Raw genomic sequence first — 22,295 nt, forward strand, 5'->3', positions numbered from 1 at the left:
ATGAGACCTCATGGAACCAAGCGGCCATTTTGACATCATGGAGCCTCATGGAACAATGGTCTATGATGACACCATGGGGCCATACAGAACCAAGGTGCCATTGTGACACCTTGGAACTTAACAAAACTAAGGAGCCATTTTGACATCATGGCCTCATATAACCAAGGGGCCAATGTGACACCATGGGACCTCACAGAACCATGTTGTGGCACCATCTGGTATGTCTGATCAAATTGGTCATTTTGACAACATGGACCCAAACAGAACCAAAGTGCTATTGTGACACGAAGCGGGCTCATGGAATCGATGGCCCATTTTGAACACCATGGGAACTCATGGAACCAAGGGGCAATTATTAACACCCTGGGGCCTAATAGAATGAAGGGGTCATGGTGACACCGTGGGGTCTCATAGAATTAAGGTTGTGTTGTGACACCATGGTGCCTAACAGAGCCAAAGGTCCATTGTGACCCATGGGGGCTCATAGAAGCAAGGGGAACCTGTAACACCTAGAAACACATAGAACCTCATGGAATCAAGTGGCCATTGTGACACTTTGGTGCCTCATACAACCAAGGGGCCATTCTGGAACCATGGGGCCTCTAAGAACCAAGGGGTGATGTAGACACCATGGAAACTATTGAAACCAAGGGCCATTGTTACACCATGAGGTCTAAGGGAAGCAAGGGGCCATGGTGTTACCTTGGGGCCTAAAAAAATCATGGGGCCATTTTGACATTATGGAGTCTCATGGAACGACAATGCCATTGTGACACCAATGGACCACAAAAACCAAAGGGGAATTGGTACACCCCGGAGCCTAAGAGAACCAAGGTGCCATTGTGGCACCATGGATAGCAACATATAAAAGTAGTCATTATGGCAGCATGGGGAATCACCCCCAGATCTCCCAAATTTCCGTGTCCCCCCAGTTCTCCAGTCCCGGCGCTTTCTTCAGGGCGGTCCCAGGGTATCCCAGGTGTTTTTCAGAGGGCTCCAGGGGGTCGCAGCGGGGATCCAGAGGGATCCAGAGGAATTCTCTGGAAATCCCCCTTCTCCCCTCCCCCACCGCGCTGCCTCGGTCACTTTCGCTTCCGCGTCCCAACCCGAGAGACCGAGATCTACCCAGCTATCCGTGACGTCACTGACACTTTGAGTTTCCATTGGCGGGCAGGAAATAGCGGCGCCAATGGCGGGGCCGCAGGCGGCTCTGGGGGCGGGGCCAGAGCTAGGGGCGGGGCCAGTTCTGGGAGCGGGATCGCAGCGGAGCAGCGCGATGGCTCCAGCGCTGGGGCTGGGGCTGCTCTTGGGGCTCCTGTGGGGCCCGGTGAGGCGCGACGAAAGGTCAGTGGGACCCCCCGAAACAGAGACCCCCTGAATCGCAATTCCCGGGCACCGGGGACCCTCCTGAACTTCCATTTCCGGGCACCGGGAACCCCCCAACCCTCCATTCGCGGGCACGGAAACCCCCGAAATCTCCATTTCGGATCCTGTGACCCCCTGAAATCCACCTCCCCAGCAGCGGCCACACCAATGTACCCCCTTATCTGGCACGGAGACCCCCCTGTACCCCTATTTTCTGCTCACCAGCACCCCTTGAACCCCCATTTTCGGGCAGCAGAACGCCCTTGAGCCCCGAATTCCGGGAAGGAAACACCCGCTTAGCACACCTTCACCAGCACGGGAACCCCTGAACCCCCATTTTTGGGCATGGGGACTCCCCCATACTCCCTTCCCCAGCACCGGGACCCCCCTGCACTCCCTAATCCGGGGCTGGGATCCCCCCGCAGCCCCGTCAGTGCTCTGGGACCCCCCTGCACCCCCATTCCCGGCCATCCCCACACCCCAGTTCCGCCCTTTCCCTCGGCTCTTGAACCCCCAGATCTCCCAAATTTCTGCATCCCCCGAGTTCTCCATTCCCGGCGCTTCCTGGGAGGGGGTCCCGGGGGTCTCAGCGGAGATCCAGTGGGATCCAGATGAATTCCCTGGAATTCCCCTTTACTCCCGTCTCGCTTTCGCGTCTCCCAAACCGCGTCCCCGGGATCCGCCCGCCCCTCCCAGCCCAGCCCCCCTTTCCCGTGGCCCAGGGACCCCCTGGATCCCCGTTCCTGCCTTTCCCAGCTCCCACTTTTCTCAACACTGGGGACCCCTGGAGCCCCTTTCCCGGGCACAGGGACCCCCTGGATCCCCCATCCCGCCTCTCCCAGTCCCTTCCTTGAATCCTGCGCCCTTCCCGGCTCTCCCAGTTTCGCTTCCTGACCCTTGGACGCCGCCAGACCCCCCAATCTCTGAGTCCCCCCCAGTTCTCCACCCCCTGCTCGTCCTGCGGGGGGGTCCTGGGTGGTCCCCGGGGGGATTCAGGGGAATTCCCAGGGTTTCCTCTGTCCCCTCCCCCTCCTCGCGCTCCCCCGGTCACTTTCGCGTCTCCCAAGCTGCGGCTTCGGGATCGGCCCCGGGACCGGCACCGGGACCCCCTGAACCCCCGTTCCTGGGCACGGGGCCCCCCCTGCACCGCCATTTCTAGACGAACCCCCCTTTCTGGGCACAGAGACCCCTTGAACGTTTATTTCGGGGCACCGGGACCCCCCTGTACCCCCATTTCTGGCCACTGGGACCCCCCTGAACCACGATTTTTAGACACCAGCACCCCTTGAACCCCATAACTCGCAAAGAGACCCCCCCCTGAACCCCATTTCCTGCGCACCCGCATCCCCCTTATCCAGCCCCAGTGCCCCCCTGTGCCCCATTTCCCGGCCCTCCCCCTCTCGGGGACCCAGCCCCCCATTTTCCTTGACCTCGGGACCCCCTGAGCCCCCATTCCTGGGCATGGGGACTCCCCCCGCACCCCTTAATTCGGCATGGGGACCCCCTGCACCCCCTTCTCGGCCATCCCGCCCTTCCCAGACCCCAGACTCGCCCTTTTCCTTCACTTTGCACCCCCAGGTCTCCCAAATTTCCGTGTCCCCCCAGTTCTCCAGTCGCGGCGCTTTCTTCAGGGCGGTCCCAGGGGGTCCCAGGTGTTTCTCAGAGGGCTCCAAGGGGGTCGCAGCGGGGATCCAGAGGGATCCAGAGGAATTCTCTGGAATTCCCCCGTCCCCTCCCCCCCGCGCTGCCTCGGTCACTTTCGCTTCCGCGTCTCAACCCGAGAGACCGGGATCTACCCAGCTACCCGTGACGTCACTAACATTTTGAGTTTCCATTGGCGAGCCGGAAACAGCGACACCAATGGCGGGGCTGGAGGCTGCTCTGGGGGCGGGGCCAGTTCTGGGAGCGGGATCGCAGCGGAGCAGCGCGATGGCTCCAGCGCTGGGGCTGGGGCTGCTCTTGGGGCTCCTGGGGGACCCGGGGGGCGCGACGAAAGGTGAGGGGGACCCCCGAAACTGGGACCCCCTGAACTTCCATTTCCGGGTACTGGGAATCCTCTAACCCTTGATTCTCGGGCATGGAGAACCCCCTGAACCTACATTTTGGGTCCTGTTACCTCTCTATCACCTTTTTCAGCAGAAAGACTCTCCTGAGACCCCATTAATGGGCACGGAGACCCCCCTGAGCCCCCATTGCTGGACACCGGGACCCCTCTGAACTTCTCTTTCTGCCCACCGGGAACCCCCTACCCCTCCATTCCCGGGCAGGGGAACCCCCGAAATCTGCATTTTGCCTCCTGTGACCCCCCTCGGTCCCCTTCCCCAGTACGGGCCCCCTTGTACCCCTTTTTCTGACACGGAGAACCCCCTGAACCCCCTTATCTGGGACCGGGACCCCCCTGAACCGCCATTCCCGGCACTGCGACACCCCCGAATCGCCATTTCCAGGCCTGGGACCCCCCTGCACCCCCTTTTCGGGCATCCCGCTTTTCCCAGACCCGAGTCCCGCCCTTTTCCTTGACCTTTGGATCCCCCGAACCTCCCAACTTTCCGTGTCCCCCCCGTTTTCCACTCCGGCGCTTCCCGAAACGGGGTCCCAGAGGGTCCCAGGGGTCTCAGGGGGGCCTCAGCGGGGATCCAATGGGATCCAGATGAACTCCCTGGAATTCCCCCTTTCCCCCGTCCTCTCCCCCACCGCACTCCCTCGGTCTCTTTCCCGTCTCCCAGGCTGCGCCTCCGGGATCCGTTCGCCTCTCCCAGCCCCAGCCCCCCCTTTCCCTCAACACCGGAGACCCCTGGAGCCCCTTTCCTGGGCACAGGGACCCCCTGGATCCCCCATCCCGCCTCTCCCAGTCCCTCCCTTGAACCTTGGACCCTTCCCGGCTCTCCCCGTTCTGCTCCCTGACCCCCCAAACTCTGCATCCCCCCAGATCTCCACCCCCTGCTCGTCCTGCGGGGGGTCCCAGGGGGTCTGGGAGGGTCCCTGGGGTATCGTGGACGCTCCCAAGGGGGATTCTTGATTCTGGGACCCTCTTGAATTCCCAGTCCCACTGGAAAGGAAGGCACCTCCCTGCACTCCCTTATCCAGTACCAATCCCCCCCTGCACCCCCTTTCCCATCCATCCCGCCTTTCCCAGCTCCAGACCCACATTTTCCTTGACTCTGAGACCCTCTGGACCTCCATTCCTGCTTTTCTCAGCCTCCAGCCTCCCTTTCCCTCTGCATCAAGGACCCCCAAACGCCCCATTCCAGCCATCCCAGGTCTCCCCACCTTGTGACCCCTCTTTCCTTGCCACTGGGGATTCCCTTGATCCCTTATCTCACTTCTACCGGTCCTTGTCTCCTCTTTTCCTTGACACTGGGAGTTCCCTGAGCCACCATTCCTGGACACTGGGGTCCCATGCACTCCCTTCCCAGCTCTCCTAGTTCCCCTTTCAGTGATCCATGACCCCTCAGCCCCCCAAATCTCCTTGTCTCCCCAGTTCTACACTCCCTGCAATACCTGTATGTGTCAGTGTCAGAGCCCAGCCTGGGGATCCCCCAGTTCATGGCCATTGGGTACCTGGATGGGATCCCCTTCACACGCTACGACAGCGAGCGGGGCCGGATGGAGCCGCTGACACAGTGGATGAAGGATGGAGCAGAGCCGGGATATTGGGATGAGGAGACACAGACTTGCGTGGGGAAACAGCACGTGGCTGCCAGGGACCTGGAGATAGCGCGGGACCGGTACAACCAGAGCAGGGGCGAGTGGGGGGATCTGTGGGGATGGGATGTGGATGGATGGGTTGGGATGGGATCTGTGGGGCTGGGATGGGATCCATGGAGATGAGATGGGATCTGTGGGGCTGGAGTGGGGATCTATAGTGCTTGAATGGGATTCATCGGGTTTGGATGTGGATTCACAGAGTGCCAAGAGGCTGAGATGGTGATCCATTAGGCTGGTATGGGATATCTTGTGCTGCATGGGTTGGGATGGGATCCATGGGTCTGGGATGGGGATCTGTGGGTCTGGGATGAGATCCATGGTGTTGGGATGGGGATCTGTGGGGCTGGGATGAGGCTCTCTGGGTCTTCATCAGACCCTGGTGCTCCATAGGGCTGGGATGGGGCTGTGTGGGGCTGGGACACAATTCCATGAGTCTCTGTGGGTACAATTCCCCCAGGTTTTCACACATGTTTGCGATTTTCTGGCTGTGACCTCCTGTCTGACGGGAGCATCCGTGGATCCTGCCGGGATGGCTACGATGGGCAGGATTTCATCTCCTTTGACCTGGAATCCAGGAGATTCGTGGCGGCTGACGGCGCTGCTGAGGTCACCAGGAGGCGCTGGGAAGGTGAAACGAATGAGGCTGAGAGGGTGATGAATTACCTGGGGCACATCTGCCCAGAGTGGCTCCAAAAATACGTCGGATATGGGCAGAAGGAGCTGGACCACAAAGGTGAGAGCAGAATTCCTGTGGGAATGTGAGTTTTGGGAATGGAGAACTTGGGAACCCTATATTTCCTGTGGGAATTCCATGGGCTGATCTCACCCCTGTTCCATTCCCATGGAATTCCTTGGGCACATCGAATCCCCATCCCATTCCAGTGGAAATTCCATGGGCAGATCTCACCCCCATCCTATTGCAGTGGGAATTCCATGTGCAGATCTCACCCCCATCCCATTCCCATGGAATTCCACGGATGTCTCTCACTGTTATCCCATTCCAGAGCCCCCTGATGTCCATGTGTCCGGAAAAGAGGAACACGGGATGCTGATCTTGTCCTGCCACGCGTACGGATTCTACCCCAAGGCCATCGCGGTCAACTGGATGAAGGGGGATGAAATCCGGGATCAGGAGACGGAGTGGGGCGGGGTCGTTCCCAACAGCGACGGCACCTTCCACACCTGGGCCAGGATCGAGGTGCGGCCGGAGGAGCGGGAGCAGTACCGGTGCCGGGTGGAGCATCCCGGAATGTCGGAGCCCGGGATCTTCGCTTGGGGTGAGGCTGGGAATGTGGAATGTGGGAACTGGGGAGTTGGAATTCCCAGATGGGGATTCCCCTCCTCCTCCTCACCATCCCACAATTCCCAGAGCCGACATCTGGTGGGAATCTTACCGTGGTGGTCGCTGTGTCCATTGTTGCCATCATCATCCTCATTGTCCTCGTTGGATTCGTCGTCTGGAAGCGCCAATCCGGTAACACACGGGATGGGGCTCAGGAAGGGGCACAGATCCACCCAGCACCGTTCTGGGAATCCTGTGCCACCAATGCTGATCCCACTGTTTTTCCACAGGGAGGGTGGACTGGAATGGATACAACACGGCAGCCAGTGAGAACCAGTGGCAGATCCAGCTCTGAATCCCCTCCATGTGGATCCCAGGATGGATCCTGGGGTTAATCCCAGTGTGTGATACGTGCTGGCATCTCATGGATCTTCTCTTTCTGCAGGAAATGATGTGGGAACAACAGCTTGACCGCAGGTACGGAGGGGGGTCAGGGTGGGATTCCAGAGGGGGATTGGGACAGGATGGACAGATTGGAATCAGGGAGGGATTCTGGATCAGAGGAGGGGTCCAGAGCAGGACCAGATGGAATTATGGAGTGGGATTGGGGCTGGATTCTGGAGCAGGATCAGTTGGGATTGATGGATGGATGGATGAAAGATGGATGATGGTGGAATGGATGTTTGGTTGGTTGGTTAGATGGATGGCTGGATGGATGGATGATGGATGAATGATGGATGATGGGATGATGGATCAATGGATCGTGGGTGGATGATGGATGATGAATGGATGATGCATGATGCATGTCTGGATGATGGTTGGATGGATGGATGGGTGGATGGATGAATGCATGGATGAATGGATGGAAGGGTGGATGGGTGGATGAAGGATGGATTGATGGATAAATGATGGATGAAGGATGGATGGATGGATGGATAATGGGTGGATGAAGGATGGATGGATGCAAGGATGCATGGCCGGATGGATGATGGATGGTTGGATGGATAGATGGATGATGGATGAATGATGGATGACAGGAGGATGGATCATGGGTGGATGATGGATGATGGATGGATGGATGGATGCGTAATTGGGTGGATGATGGATGGAGCAGTATTGGAACGGGATGGATGGAGAGGGATCAGGCTGGGATTCCAGAGAGGGATTGGGCCAGGGTCATTGGGGCAAGGTTGGGTGGGATGGATGGAGCAGGATTGAGCAAGATGGATGGAGAGTGATTGCATGGTTTGAATGGAGCAGGGTTGGTGCCAGGTGGATGGGGCAGGCTTGGAGCAGGCTCAGGTGGGATTCCAGAGCATCTTCTGCTCTCCATGGGCTCCAGCCAGGTCCATCCTGTGGTATGGGGACAGGGTGACACTGTGACCCTCTCTCATCCCAGCAGGAGTCACTGCCTGAACGATCCACGGAGCTGGATCCAACCCCTTCCCTCTTCCCAGGAAACCGAGAGCTGCCAGCAGAGCTCATCCCCGCTGCTCCCACCCACCCACAGCTCCTGCTAACAGATCAATTTCCCATTTCCCAGTATTTTAAAACCAAGAACCACAAATATTCCCAATGCTTTAGTTCTGGTGTGAAATTATCCTGCTTTGAGCAATAAATCCTCCTGGGGCAAAAAAAATCTGGCTTCCCTCCTCCTGTGGCCAGCAATTCCTCTCTGGAAACCAGGAATGGAAATGGGGACCCTGGGGACAGGAATGGAGACAACTGGGAGCAGGGACACCAAGATGGGATAGGTACAGCAGAGACAGAGATGGGAACAGCAGGAGTGGGAATGGGGACACCAGGAACTGGGATAGTGACACCAGGACTGGAAGTGGGACTTGTCAGCCACGCCTGGCTCTACCTCCCAGGACTCATTTCCCACTCTGTGCATCGTGTCTGAGGTGTCCCCAAGAGGGTTTGGCCACGTCGGGCTCCTGGAGGGACAGTGGGATGGGGGGAGAGGTCAGGGTGAATCAAAGGTCTGGAAGAATTAAAAGGGTTAAGAGTTTAGGTAGAAGGATAGAAGCAATATATATTGATTAAGAGTTTAGCAAGAAGAATAGAACCAGAGTAGAAGGGCTAATTATTAGCAGATGGAGCTGGTTCGAGCTAAGACAAGAAATCATTTGCTTGACTTTGTTGTATTTGTAGAAGCAGGATGGGAGGATAGGGCATTGTAAACGTGAAAAAACCATAACTGCACCTGGGCCCCAAAACGAGTCAGAAACTGGCTGGGGAGTTTGGACTGTGGCCAAGGGACCAGAGAGCCTGCCAACAAGACAAAGATGAAAAGTTTACCATGAGGATGATGTCCCTGACTTCATCTTAGAAGACCACTGACCCATTTCAGGACCCACCGACCCATTTTGAACAAAGGACTGCAGAAGCATGAAAGGGCTTTGAGCTCATGTTAATATGAAGTGGGGCTAGGTGAGGTTAGATAATACATATGTAGAGGCATATGGGGTAATTCTGTGAATATGTAAGATTCTTGTGAATAAACAGAGAGCCAGAGCTCTGTGAATTTTGCACACATCTTTGGGATGTTACTGTCCATGTGCCTGGTGCTGTCAATAAACATACCACTTTCTGTCATTAGCTGGGGAGTCCTTTCTTCGATTCATTTGGTGAGCCAGCCAGGAGATTTTCTGGCTGGCAGATCTTAGGAAGGTTTTCTCTTTCTGGTGGCATCTTCTTTTCCAAGCAATAGCTATTTGTTTTTCACCCCCTTCTGCTTGAGATTCATGGGTATGAAAGGTTTTACCCACTTTTGGGGTATCCAACATGGACCTGAGGGGGTGGATACACATGCTTAGCCAAACCCCCAGATAACGAATTTGTAAGGGCTCTTAGTCTCCCAAGTTTCTGGGTCCTTAATTAGGACAGGTGGACGCTGAGACAAACTTACTACTGCTGTCAAAGTGACATACCATTGGAGGATTCATATTCTCAAATTAACAATTTAGAAAATTAATTGTAAATATGGCTTTGCAGAGTTTTTGTTGTGATGACATCCACACAGTTGAACTGCTCAAAGAGGAAGACGTCTGGCAAGTGAATGTTATTCTCAGACGGATGTGGATGGAAAACCATTGCCACTGCCAAAAAACATCAAAAAAAGCGCGGCATCCCTACGCGCGAATTAAAGATCAGCTCAAAAGTCAACAATCTCCAAGACCTGCAGCAATTTCTTGGAGAGATCAACTGGATGAGATCAATTTTGGGAATCACGAATGAAGATCTCTCATCTTTGCTCAATCTTCTGAAAGGAGACGACGACATCAAATCCCCCAAGACTCTTACGCCAGAAGCACAAGCAAGCTTGCAAAAGGTTGAAGAAATGATACAAGACAGACAAGCACACCGATATGTGGACTCTTTACCATTCCATTTAGCAGTGTTGGGAGAAGAAACACAGCTGTATGGTTTGATTTTTCAGTGGGACGAACACAAAAAAGACCCTCTTTTAATTATGGAATGGGTTTTCCTATCTTACAGATCTCCAAGGACAATTCTTACAGATTTAGAAATGACAGCACAAGTGATAATAAAGGGAAGAACAAGGTTGATGACAATGACGGGCAAGGACTTTTCAATGAATAATGCGGCAAGGACCACAGATTTCTACAATACCAATGAATCAAAAAATGAATGAGGCAGCAGCTTGGCCTCAATCTCAACAAGTAACACCTTTGAGCAGACAACTTCCTATAGAGACACACAGACCTGCGACAGCAGCTCAAGATACTTTAGTTGATTGGGCAAATATTAGAATGGACTTTACAAGAAGCAGAGAATGTCCTGCAATTGAGACACTGGGTGAAATAGCCATGCCAGTGAATTATGACCCACAAGGACAAAACCCAAAAATTAAATCATGATTTAGTTAAAGATTTTATTAAGGCAATTAGAGATTATGGACTGGGATCTTCCTATTTTAAACAGCTTTTAAAAGGTATTTTCAATGAATATGACTTGACTTCATATGACATGAGATCTCTCGTGTCATTGATACTTAGTGACACACAAGGACTTATGTGGGAGAGCAGATGGAGAAGAGCTTTGGAGGAGCTGTGAAAGAAATACCAAGGTGCTAACCTCACCGTGGCAGAATTAGCAGGAGACCCTCCTCACAATGATCCAGCACAAGCCGCCAGGATTCCAAGGGGAGTGTTGGCAGACATCAAGGACGAAGGATGTGAACTTCTCTTCAAACAAAATATAAAAGACTTAAGGACTGACAGTGAAACATGTTTGTCTATATGCTGTTGTATCTTATCTTTTATCAACTGCATTAGGTGAAAAAGCAGATTTACCAGTGATGCAGCCAAGGGAGAGTGTTTGGGAAAGTTTAGCATGGACAGTGGGGTTCGGCACAATTTGTTTGATTCATTCCAGGCAAAAAAGCCATTTTCAACGTGTCTGGTGGGATTGCCAGTGAAAGAATGGCCCATTCCGGAGGGCATCCTTTCATGGGTGATGTGAGTTGTGGCAACTCCTGTGAATGGATGGCATGTGTGGGTTCAATTTCTCCCTGTGGCTCTTTTCAAACCAAAAGAATTTGAAATTTTTGGTTCGACAATGGATTTTGGAATTGTATGTGATGTTTTAGGGGTGAAAAAGAACCAAACAATGGATGTTACTCCGAATCAGAACATATATAGCAATTATATTTTAGTCTCAAACAAATCATCCTTCTGAGTTCTAGCACAGTTATCATGTTTGAATGGTCTGTTTGACCTTTTTGATCTTTTACTTTGTAAAAAGAAATTTTGAAAGTAGGTTTTTATATATTAGTGGAGCTTGTTACTATTCTCATTGCTTTGCCATGCATCATCCCATGCACTCGGCACGCCTTGAACAAAGCTGTGAAAAGGGCACTGGACACAACCGTGAAGGAGGTCTTTTTGGTGCAAACAGGGGGAAGATGTGGGAGTCCAGGGTTTTTCCCTGGCTCCTTTGGGGGTGCAAAACCCCCCCTGGCAGACCCCTCAGAGACCCCTGAGTGCTGCCCAGGAGCTGCAGGGGCTGGATTTGGCTCCTTGTGAGAATCTGCCCACATTGAGAAAAGAGACACAGAAAATAATGATGAGTAGAGTGTAAATTAGAATGTTAGAATGTAGATAAATAGGTTTTCTTGAATGTTTATGATAAGGGACACGTGGCCAAGATGGAGAATTTGGGGGGTGGACACCTTTTCCTCCTTCTTCTCCATGTCATCCATGTTGGGTGACACGTTGGCCTCTTGGATTGGATGGGGTCAGGGCTGGACCATTTAATAAAATTGTATTGTATTGGTAAAATTTTGTAAACATGTAATACGTAGTACTAACTATATAAGATAAGCCCTGCCTTCACCAGGCAGATTCCACCATGAATGCCAGGCTGAGCAGACCGCTGCTGGCCAGGCAAAAGGTCCCAGAGATAAGAAATAATAAACAATCCTTGGGAAAAGAGAAAACCATCTCCAGCAGTCTCTCTTCGGCGGCTTCGGGAGAAAACCAGGGTTTGAACCACCTTCGTGTCCCTCTGGGGTGATCTCGGGGCAGAGGAGGAACCCCAGACTGGGACAGCCTCTGCAAACCACACAATGCCCCTTGTGTAAGAAGGGGAACTGGAATTCACCAGCCTCAGTGTCCTGCCAGCTCAGCCAGGCCCACTGGAACATTGGGGTCCACGACCACCAGGGACCACCAGAGAGACCCCCAGGACAGAAGAACACACAGGGAGGGGAAATATGTTAATGAATTTGGGGAAATGATTATCATATGTGTGTTTAATCCAGGACAATCAATGAATATGTTTTCAAAGGATATAAACAAAATATATACAGAAACTTTCCTGTACTCAGCATGCACAGTTTTGGGAAGTGCTGTCTCTGTGTGTATTCAGCCAAATAAAGAATGCTCCTTTTCAATGCTGCATTGGTGTTAAGGAGTTTGTTAGTTTCCTAAATTTTTGGTAACACTCCCATACCCAGGGAATGCTCTGTCTCCTGATGTTCACAGAGAAGGGCTGGTGGGAGATGTGGAGGTCAGAGGCTGTCTGGGGTACTAGTGACCATGAAATAATCGAGTCTTCAATATTCTGTGAAAGAAGGAGAGGCATCAATAAAATTTCTAAACTGGAAATACAGAGAGCAGATTTTGGCCTGTTCAGCACACGGATTTGGAGAGCTCCAAATGAGGTACTGATTTTTTAAGGGGAACAGTCCTTAAGAACAAAGGGCTCTGGGAAAGATGGACACACTTCAGTAAAGAGATTCTGAAGGAGCAGGAGCAGCCTGTTGCAACAGCACATCCTCAGTAGGGTAAAACTGACCTGTCTCACGATGGTCTCAAGCCAGCTCATGTTCCCTATTAGAGGGTGAACAATGCAAGGCCTGGTGAATTGTGCTGCACAGGGATAGGCAGAGGCGACATGGAGGATGTTTCCCTAGTGAGAGAAGTGCCGAGCGGGGAGGGGGCGGCCGTGGCAGGGCAGGTTTTAGCGGCCCAGGGAAGCGATGCAGCGAGCGTGGGAGAAACTGCTGCCGCCCATGGCCGGGGCCAGCGGCTTTGGCCAGTGCCAGCCACGGGGGTCACGGGCCAGGGGCGGGGGCGAGGCCCGCACCTCTCACTCACCCCTAACCCCTGCACCGGCATCTCCTCCCCGGCTTCTCCCTTCGCCTTCGCTTCCGTGGCCCGCAGCCCTTGGGCATTGCTCTGCTCGGTGCCGCAGCTCAGGGCGGCGAGAGAAAAATCAAAAGAGCGGAGGCCGGGCGGGCAGCCCCACACTGCGGCCCGCCCAGCGGCACGCTGGCAAAAGCGGAGCCGCTCTCAGCCCAGCCCGGCGGCAGCCACGGCAGCCGGGGCAGGCCAGAGCCCACGGGCCGCCCGGCACGGTGGCTCGATGGCACCGGCCAGCCCCGAGAAAGGGCGAGGCGCCGCCGCCTCGGGCACGCCACTGCCGGCGGCTCTCTCTCGGCTTGCGGCCACCGCGGCCGCCGCCGGCCCGGAACAATTCCGCCCCCTGCGCGGGTCCCCGGCTTAGAGACGAGGAAGGGGGACGAGCGGAGCGGGCGGGCCCCGGCTTAGGGGCAGGCACAAAGGGGACGAGGCGCCGCCGCCTCGCCCGCCACCATCCCCGGGCAGCGAGCGGGCGCCCGCCCCCCTTGACGGAGCCGGCAGCAGCCGGGCCGGAGCGGGACACGCTGGCGGCTTCTCTCTGCCCCGCCTCACCTCGCCTGGGCCGGCAGCGGCTCTCGCATCACCTTTCCACTCGCCTGTCCCAGTGAGCCGGGCACTGCGGGAACCCGCACAAAGCCACGCCGCTCTGCCCCGCCTAGGCCGCGCTTTTCTTGCGCCGCCGACCGCACGCGTGGCACAGCCGGAGGCAGCCACAAACAGCGAGCCCTTGCTCAACTTACGGGCCCGCTGGCGACAACAGCTCTACGCAGCCCCTGCCCAAATTTGCCCAAATCCCGTCCGAGCGGATAGACCTGTCCGCCCAGGGATGCCGCCGGCCTCGGAGCCGGGTAGAGCTGGCGTCTCGCCAGGACAATCCCGGACCACACTGCACCCACCCGCCCAGCCTTGCTCCGCATCTCACCATTCTCAGCTGCCTGCACCCCCCGCCTACACCTGCCCACCCAGCACCTTTCACACACACCTGCACCTCACAGCCGCTGCCCCTTGCAACACGCCTGCACCTGTTCATCTTTTCCCCAAACACCGCTGCCCTCACATCCTCACGCCTCTGCCCCTTCTTCCCACCTGCTCCTGCCTTTGGAGCCAGCTACACCTTTCCACTCTCCACTGCCCCGCAGCTGGATACACCTGGCCACCGAGGAACCTGGCTGAGCCAGGTGCACCTTTCTTCCTCATTCTAAAACACCCCCGGGGAAACCCTCAGCCCTGTAGTATCCTGGAGTCCAGTGGAGCTAGCCCCATGTCACCCACAAACCCAATTTCAAAAGCAGTAAATATTTCAAACAAGAAACAAAACTTTTTGCCATGTTTTTTCTTTCTGTTTAAACAAGAAATATATTTAAGAAAATTTTATTACTTATTCCTCTTCATCCAGACAACTTCCTGCCACACTCCTGAGGACCCTCTAACCTTTACTCAGCCTACCCACACATTCACCCACTGAAACTGCCCACAGCCGGGCCTCACTCGATTTACAAAACACCAAACATCTCGGGGGAGAGCAGAGAGGAATCATGTCAATGTGGAGGAACTAATCACACCACTACCAGTCCCCAGCCTGACTTCCCTGGTTTTAGGATTGCTCTTTTTTTTGTTGCAGGATGAAGAGAAAGCACAGGGGCAGCAGAGGACAGTCAAATCCACCCCTGGGACACACAGAGATGTTCCCAGAGAAACAGACAGAGGCAGAGACCAATGGGCACAGAGAAACACACCCACAAACACGGAGACAGGGCATGGCTTTGCTGAAGGAGTTCATTGATCATTGAAGGGAAATGGCCCTGGGCTCCACGGGCATCCTCCAGGGATGATCATCTCCTCATGCTGCTGCAGAGGGACAGGACATGGGAGTCACCAAGTCTTCCAATCCTAAAAGACAGGGTCAAACATGACCCCCCTTCTGTGTCCACTGTACATGAGAAAATCCTTATCCCCACTCCTTTCTCTGCTGGCACTGCTCACCTAGTGAGCCACAGAGGCAGTCAGGCATTTCTGTCACACAACACCCACCAGCTTTCCAGCCACAGGGGCTGGGGACAAGAAGGACTCAGAAACACGCTGAGGGGGCTGGGCTGGACTGGGAGGCAGGGGAAAGAAAGAGGGTCCTAGAGAAGTACTGTGGGAGCAATGGGGTGCAGGAGCTGCTGTGCTCCTGCCCAGAAGCTCTGGGGTCCTGGCCCAGAGGCACAGCTGGGGCAGGGGCTGCACCCTGGGTCATCCAGGGGGGTCCTGGGGTGACTGGGATGAGAATGCAATGGGGGACCCCGAGCATGGGGTCCCTGGGAAAGATCCATGGGGCAGGGGTGTTGTCTGGGGTGTCAGTAGGGGTGCACTGGGCTGTACTGGGACAGACTGGGATAGTCTGGGGTATGGTGGCCATGCCAGGGAAGGCTCTGACACTGGCAGAACTCATGAGGTATCTTCAGGATCTCAAAATTGTCAAAATCCATCTGCAGAGAGATCAGGAGACCACAGTGGTCACTAGGATGTGCCTGGTGCCAGCAAGGGATGGGGGGACTGAATTGCCACCCCAAATTCTCTGAGGGGATGCTCTCCAATGCCAGCACCCCACTCACCTTGGGGATCATCTTGGGCTCCTTCCAGGAGTGCCTGGGAAAGGAGAACAAAGGCTTGGTCTGGACTGGGCCTTGTGGGGCTGTGGGAGGACAGGGATGCATGGAGCAGGGCAGAGGCAAAGGATTTGGAATGGGAATTCAGGGCCTCCAAGGAGATCTGTTTGACGTAGGAGACCCAAGGACACTAAGCTGGGGTGACCCAAAGAGCCCAAGGGACTGGAATGGGGTTGTGGAAGGGGCCCTATGTGGAATACAGGTGAGGATAAAGGAATTCCAGTCTAGGGACACAGGACTGAAAGGGAGGGGCTTGGTGAAAACAGAAGAAATAGAATGGTTGAGGAAAAAACCAATGGGACTGGGAGAGGATTTGGAAGTAGAGGGGGAAAAAGAGAATGGTATCAAAAGGTACTGCTGCAGTGGCCAAGGAGAAAGGCAAGGGACTGAGGAAAAAAAAGGAAGAAAGGCATTGGGAATGATTGCTGGGATTGCCTTTGAGAACCGTTATTGGAACAAAGAGGAGAACCTGGGGATTGGAAGAATTCCCCATGGGAATCTGCTCTCTCCTCCATGGCACAAAGCAACAACATTTCAGAGGAAAATCTTCCCCTGTGGGCATTGTGGCTCCTTGGGGTAGTTTCAGAACAGTCAAGGCAGTGGCCTGAAATGTTTTCCCAGCTGGGCCACAGCACATCTCTGATGGATCCAGTGTCGCTGTGGAAAGAGAGAAGCACAACCCTTCACTAATGTCCTGGAATGTCAATGAGGAAACACAGCCATGGACAGCTCTCAGGAACCACTTCACTGTGGATTTACCTTCCTGGAAGCCCAAGATTGTGAATTTCTCCTTGGTGCTTCAGGCCCTGGGTAAACAGGGGTTATCAGAGATGCTGGAAGGGAACCAACATCGCTCCTCCTCACGGGGCATCTCTGTTTGCCCAATTAACTTCCAGTGACTGCTCTAGGAGAAGTGCTCACTTCCCCTTGTCCCTTGGGATGGGCACATCCTGCTCTGGGGCAGAGCTGGCCTGGGCCCAGGGCCAGGGCATTGCAGAGACACTGTGGGGACCGTGGCCTTGCAGAGCTGTGGGCAAATCCCATGCAGGGACAGGGCTGGAGTGGGAGCCTTGTTGGGGATGGGGTCCCTGAAACACCCATGTGAAGCTGAGTGGGACCCAGGTGCTCAGTGATGGCACAGAGGCTGAAGGTGTGACAGAAGGGTCAGGGCAGGGCATATTCCCCTCTGGACTCAGCTCTGGGGCTGGAGACTGGACTGGTTTTGGGCCTGTAGGGAAATAGGAATAATGAGGATTTCTGCATGTGGGAAGTGCCAGACCTGAGCAATTCCCTAACCCTCAGCCTTCTGTGCAGGTGATCAACATTGCCCAGTGCTCCCCAGTGTCTCCAGTGATTGGATATGCCAATTACTCACCTGATCACATATCCCTTGTTCCCCTTGTTCTCCTTCATGCTGAGTTTGGGGCTGTGGTCATCTCTGGGGTGTCCCACAGGAAAAGCTCTGGGAGCAGAGGGGCAGCAGGAGATGGGGGATCTGGCTCTGGGGGCTGTTGGAGGATGGATTGTGTTGGAGTGGGGGTTGTCCCCAAAGGGTCCTAAGCTGCCCTGGGTTCTCTGCCTGCTCCCCTTGGCCCCCTGGGTGCCCGGTCCCCTCCAGGGGCAGCTGCCCCGTGCAGCAAGCTGCAGGGATGATGGGCAAGGGGGTTGGTTCTGTGCCACAGCTGGGATGGACTCTGTCCAGGGCTGGGCTTGTGGCCAGGGCTGGGGGCTGTGCCAGGCTGGGCTTTGGCCTGGGGGCTGTTGGGGAGGGGGCAGGGAGGAGTCCTGGCAGGGCTAAAGGTGCTCCTGCCCTGCTGCAGCCTCAGCCAGTGCTGCCCAGTGCAAGAGGATGATGAAGGTGGCTGTGCTCAGTGTGGCCCTGCTCTTCTCCATCCTGCTGTGCCCCCAGTACAGGCCAAGGTGAGGCACCAGCCAAACACCGTCCCCATATCCTGCCCTTTGTAGCATCCCATCCCATCCTTTTGGTCTCTTCTGACATTTCCTCCTTGCTTTCTCCTCTTTGTCCTATCCAGGGTCCCCAAACGCTCTTGCACTGACCATTCCCAAAGCCTTTCCTTCCATGTCCCCCCTCAGTCATTTGCCTTTTTTCCTGGCCACTGCAGCTGGATTCCCCTATAAAATTTCCTGACTCATCCCCACTCCCACATCATTTTCCAGACCTGTTGGTTTTGTCATCATCTGTCTTCATACTCCTGTCCCCACAATCCCCTCTCTTGCAGTCCTATATCCCTACACTGCAATTCCTCTCTCCTCTTCTGTACTTTATACCATGTCCTTTCCACACTTTCAGCCCAGTCTCTTTATTTACCCAATTTATCCCAGTTTTTTACCCCAGTATCTTTTGGTCTCCCCCACCTCAAACAGACCTCCTTGGCAGCCCTGAATTCCCACCCCATTGCCCCTGCCCTGTTCCCTGCACCCTTGTCCTCCCACAGCCCCACAAGGCCCAGTCTTTGTTCTCCTTTCCCAGGCATTCCTGAAGGAACCCAAGATGATCTCCAGGAGATGAGTGGGGTGCTGGCACTGGAGGGCATCCAGTCTGGGAATTGGGGGGCAGTTTGGTTCTGCCATGTGTGTCAGACACAGGGGACATCCCAGTGACCACTGAGGTCTCCTGATCTCTCTGCAGATGGATTTAGACAATGTCACAATCCTGGAAACATCTCTGGTGGGTCTGAACACCACGAGTTCTGCCAGTGTCAGAGCCTTCCCTTGCATGGCCACCACACTGCAGACCATCCCAGTCTGTCCCAGCACAGCCCAGTGCACCCCTGCTGACAGCCCAGAAAACACCCCTGCCCCACAGATCCTCCCCAGGGAACCCTTTGCTCCAGGACCCTCTTGCATTCCCATCCCAGTCACCCCAGGACCCCCCTGCATGACCCAGGATGCAGCCCCTGCCCCAGCTGTGCCTCTTGGCCAGGACCCCAGTGCAGGGGCAGGAGCACAGCAGTTCCTGTACCCCATTGCTCCCCTAGGCCCCTTCCCCGAGGATCTTCTGCTTTCCCCTGCCACCCAGCCCAGCACAGTGTGTCTCTAATGAGTCTTTTTTTTTTTCCTCAGCCCCCTGTGGCTGAAAATCTGGCAGGTCTTCTGCAGTAGAAGCACCTGGCTGCCTCTCAGGATGCCTGGGTGAGAAGTGCCTGCAGGGAGAGTTGTGGGGACAGGGCCCCTCTCATATCCCAGTGGGCACCAGAGGTAACATTCTGGATTTTGTCTTTTAGGATTGGAGGTTGTGGGGACACTGGTGTCCTGATCCCCTCTAGTGGTATGAGGAGATGATCATCCCTTGAAGAGCACCCTGACCCCTTTGAGCCTGGGGCCATTTCTCCTGAATAATCAATACATCCTTTCAGCAAAGCTGGGAAGTCTCTGACTGCAGCACAACCTCTGGAGGAGATGTTCCACAAGGAAAACAAAAGAAAGGAATTGTTTCTTTCCTGTCCCTCATCCCTTCCCCTTATCATGATTTTCTTGTCATCTCTTAGGAAAACCAACACAAAAGCATCTGCAGTGAGGTGTTGCCGAGGGTCAGCTCCTAAACAGGGCCAAAGGAAGGTTTTCTGCCAGGGCAAAAATGAGAAACATGGGATTTGGTCAGATACTTTAAACCATGACAACTTCTGACCATTGGAAATCCAGAGGCTACAAAAACACAGCGTGTACATGAAGTGGTCCATTATCCTCCCTCTTCCCACTGCTCATTTCTCACATCCCAGAGGACCACATCTGTCCAGAGGAGCAGATTATGGGAAACAGACCTGCAGAGAGTGGTGGAGGCTTAATCCCAGAGAGAGGAAGAGAGTGAAATTGGGAAAAGAATTCCAGTTGTTTTCTTGATCATGATGACCACAAATAGTTATGTACTCCGTGTGCAATATCCAGTTGATGAGGCAAGTTCCTCATTTTCAGCACCAAATCACAGTACTTTGGAAATTCTTCCTGGATTAGAACAAACCACATGCCAATAATTGACCCACTTTTGTTCCTAAATCAGAAATCATTAAGCTTCTAGCAAGATGTGTTTCCCTGCAGCAGAGAAGGCAGCTTGATTCCTTTTGTGCCCAGTTTCTCCTGATTATGGCTCTGAGGGGACACATGGAACCCTGGGTCCAGGACTCTTTGTGAAAACTCCCAAAGCCAGAGATTTTAACTGCTGAGAATGGAGCCCCTTCACAGCAGTGGTTCCAGTGACCCCACATGTTCCTCTTTGAGTCCCCACACCCTGCAGCCCCACAGTCAGACCAGGTTTCCTCACCACTTCAACCCCAGGTTTCCCATGGCAGAGTCTCAGATGTCTCATTCCACAAAGTCATTTATTCACAGTGCAGTAACACAGGAACAGCTCCAGCTGCTGCATCTGAGCAGGACCCTGAACAAGGGACCCTGGGCTCATGGCATTTGTCTTGCCATTTTCCCTTTTTACTCACATTTCCTGCCCTTTTCCCCTCAAGTTTCCCACCACTTTTCCTCTCATGCTTCCCACCCTTCTGTCCCCTCACATTTCCCATCATTTTGGTCTCGTGTTTTCTGCCTTTTTGCCCCCTCACGTTTCACACCCATTTTTCCTGCCCATTTCCTGTCTTTTTCCACTCAAGTTTCCTTCCCTTTATTCCCTCACATTTCCTGCCCTTTTCTCCCCTCACGTTTCTCCCATTTTTCCCTGTCACATTTCTTGTCCTTCCATGCCATCACATTTGCCATAATTTTTTCTCTCACATTTTCCACCTTTTCTCCACTTGTTTTGCACACTTTCTTCCTCTCATTTCCCATTGTTTTCACTCAAGTTTACTGTCCTTTTGTTGCCATCCATTTCCCAGCCTTTTCTTCTCTCAGGTTTACTGTCCCTTTCCTCCCTTCATGTTTCCTGCATTTTTCTCCCCTCATACTCCCCAGTGTTTTGTCCCGTCACATTTCCTGTCCTTTTGTCCCCTCATGTCTCCCTCCCACAGTTTCTCTTTTCCTCTCGAGCTGTCCACTCCTGCTGGGTGTCTCCATGTCCATCCCCCTTGCTGTCATTACAGGCCTTGGTCTCCTTTGTCATCCATAAGGTTTGGCAGATCAGGGATCTCACTTTGTTTCATTGCTGCTTTTAGTAAATTGTTCTTAGCTCAACCTGTGACCTTTCATTTCTTTGCCTGCAGTTCTCTTCTCCATCTCTCGGCAGAGGGAAGGGAAGGAAGAGTGGGAGAAGGGAGCAGCGCGTGGTTTGGAATGTTTCAGTGGGAGCATCATAGTGGGGATAACTGGGGTGTCACAAAGGGCTCCCTGTGACCCAGCCACCTGCCCCTAGCAACAGCTCCAGGCTGTGCTGAGCTGGAACCAGCCCCAGGCTGCAGTGTCCTGCCGGACAGCAACGGGACAGGACGGGAGCACGCAGCTGGCGACGAGCCCGCGAGCACAGCTCACCTCTGTCCCTGCAGAAGGGAGAGAGATATTTCACCCAACCTTCCCCCTTGCCGATATTTATACATTTTCTCCATTACGTAAAATGGAGAAGAGACCTCCAAGACAGCCCAGGGTGGCCTGGGAGGAGGTGGTGGCTCCTCAGGAGAGCAGCTCTGCAGCGGAGCCCCCCGAGTTGGCCGTGCTGCAGCCACTGCAGCCCAGTGAGTGAGGGGCCCTGTGGGACTGGGCAGGGCTGGGTCCCCACGCTGGGATCTGGTTTCCCTGGCACACGGGCAGTGGGGATTGCAGGGGTGGGAGTGATGCAGGAATGCCGGGGCTGCTCAGGGTGGGACACCAGCCCTGGCACAGAGGGACTGCAGCTCCTGCTGCTTCCTCTGCTCTGTCCTGTCACAGCACCCACTGCAACTCTCCTTTCTCTCCCCCTCCAGATGCCAGCTGGGTACCTGTTTATGCACAGGAAGCCATGGACTTCATCCATGCCTTTGCCAGCAGCCCCAACCAGGTACCCACGGCTCGCTGGGTGGTGGCTGTGCCTGGACAGGGGTGCTGGCTCTGCTGAGCAGCTGCACACGGGGCACTGCACCCCAGGGCTCTGGTCCTGCTGGCTGGGTGTCCTCAGTTCACATTGCCCCGTTGTGTCTGTCCTCCAGCTCCAGGACAAGGACCTGAAGCTGAAGTTCCTTGACAGCATCTGCATCCTGTACAGAGCAGCCAAGGACAGTGGTTTCTCCCAGGGTCTGGATGTTTTCTGCAGCAGATACAAGCTGGGAGAGATGATCGAGGTGAGGAGGCATGCAGCACTCTGGGGAAGGGGGCAAGGACCCCCAGCAGCCTGTGAGGGCTCCACTTGGGCAGGGCAAAGCTCTGGTGGCTGTGGGTGCTGGCAGCAGCAGGTTCCAGCCCAACTGTGCTCTGCAGGTGCTGCTGAAATTGGAGCCCAAGTACGAGATCTGCACCCAGGTGCGGCGGCTCGCCATGCTCGCCCTCGCTGGACTGAGGTACTGGCCCAAGGGCCCGCAGACCCCTGCCCAGTGCTGTGTGCCCACCTGCCCATCCCTGCTGGCAGCCCTGCCCAGTGCTGCAGGAGACCTTGAGGCACTGCTCCCAGCACCAGTGTCCAACTGGCTCCCTCTGTCATTGCAGCACCATCGGAACAGTGCTGGAGAGCAGAAAACTTTTACGGGTCTG

At 54.6% G+C, this 22,295-nt stretch overlaps 1 protein-coding gene across 1 annotated transcript; it reads left to right on the forward strand.

Moving 5' to 3' along the window:
• Positions 1 to 3,270: 3,270 nt before the first annotated feature.
• Positions 3,271 to 7,880, forward strand: LOC306815765 (class I histocompatibility antigen, F10 alpha chain-like). Its single transcript, XM_079332316.1, has 6 exons — positions 3,271 to 3,361; positions 4,847 to 5,110; positions 5,531 to 5,806; positions 6,078 to 6,350; positions 6,443 to 6,832; positions 7,758 to 7,880. The coding sequence occupies exons 1-5, from the start codon at positions 3,295 to 3,297 to the stop codon at positions 6,748 to 6,750; spliced, it is 1,188 nt and encodes a 395-aa protein (XP_079188442.1). The 5' UTR covers positions 3,271 to 3,294; the 3' UTR covers positions 6,751 to 6,832; positions 7,758 to 7,880.
• Positions 7,881 to 22,295: the final 14,415 nt, after the last annotated feature.

This window comes from Erithacus rubecula (assembly GCF_903797595.1).
Source record: "Erithacus rubecula genome assembly, contig: scaffold_215_arrow_ctg1, whole genome shotgun sequence".
In the NCBI taxonomy this organism is placed as follows: domain Eukaryota; kingdom Metazoa; phylum Chordata; class Aves; order Passeriformes; family Muscicapidae; genus Erithacus; species Erithacus rubecula.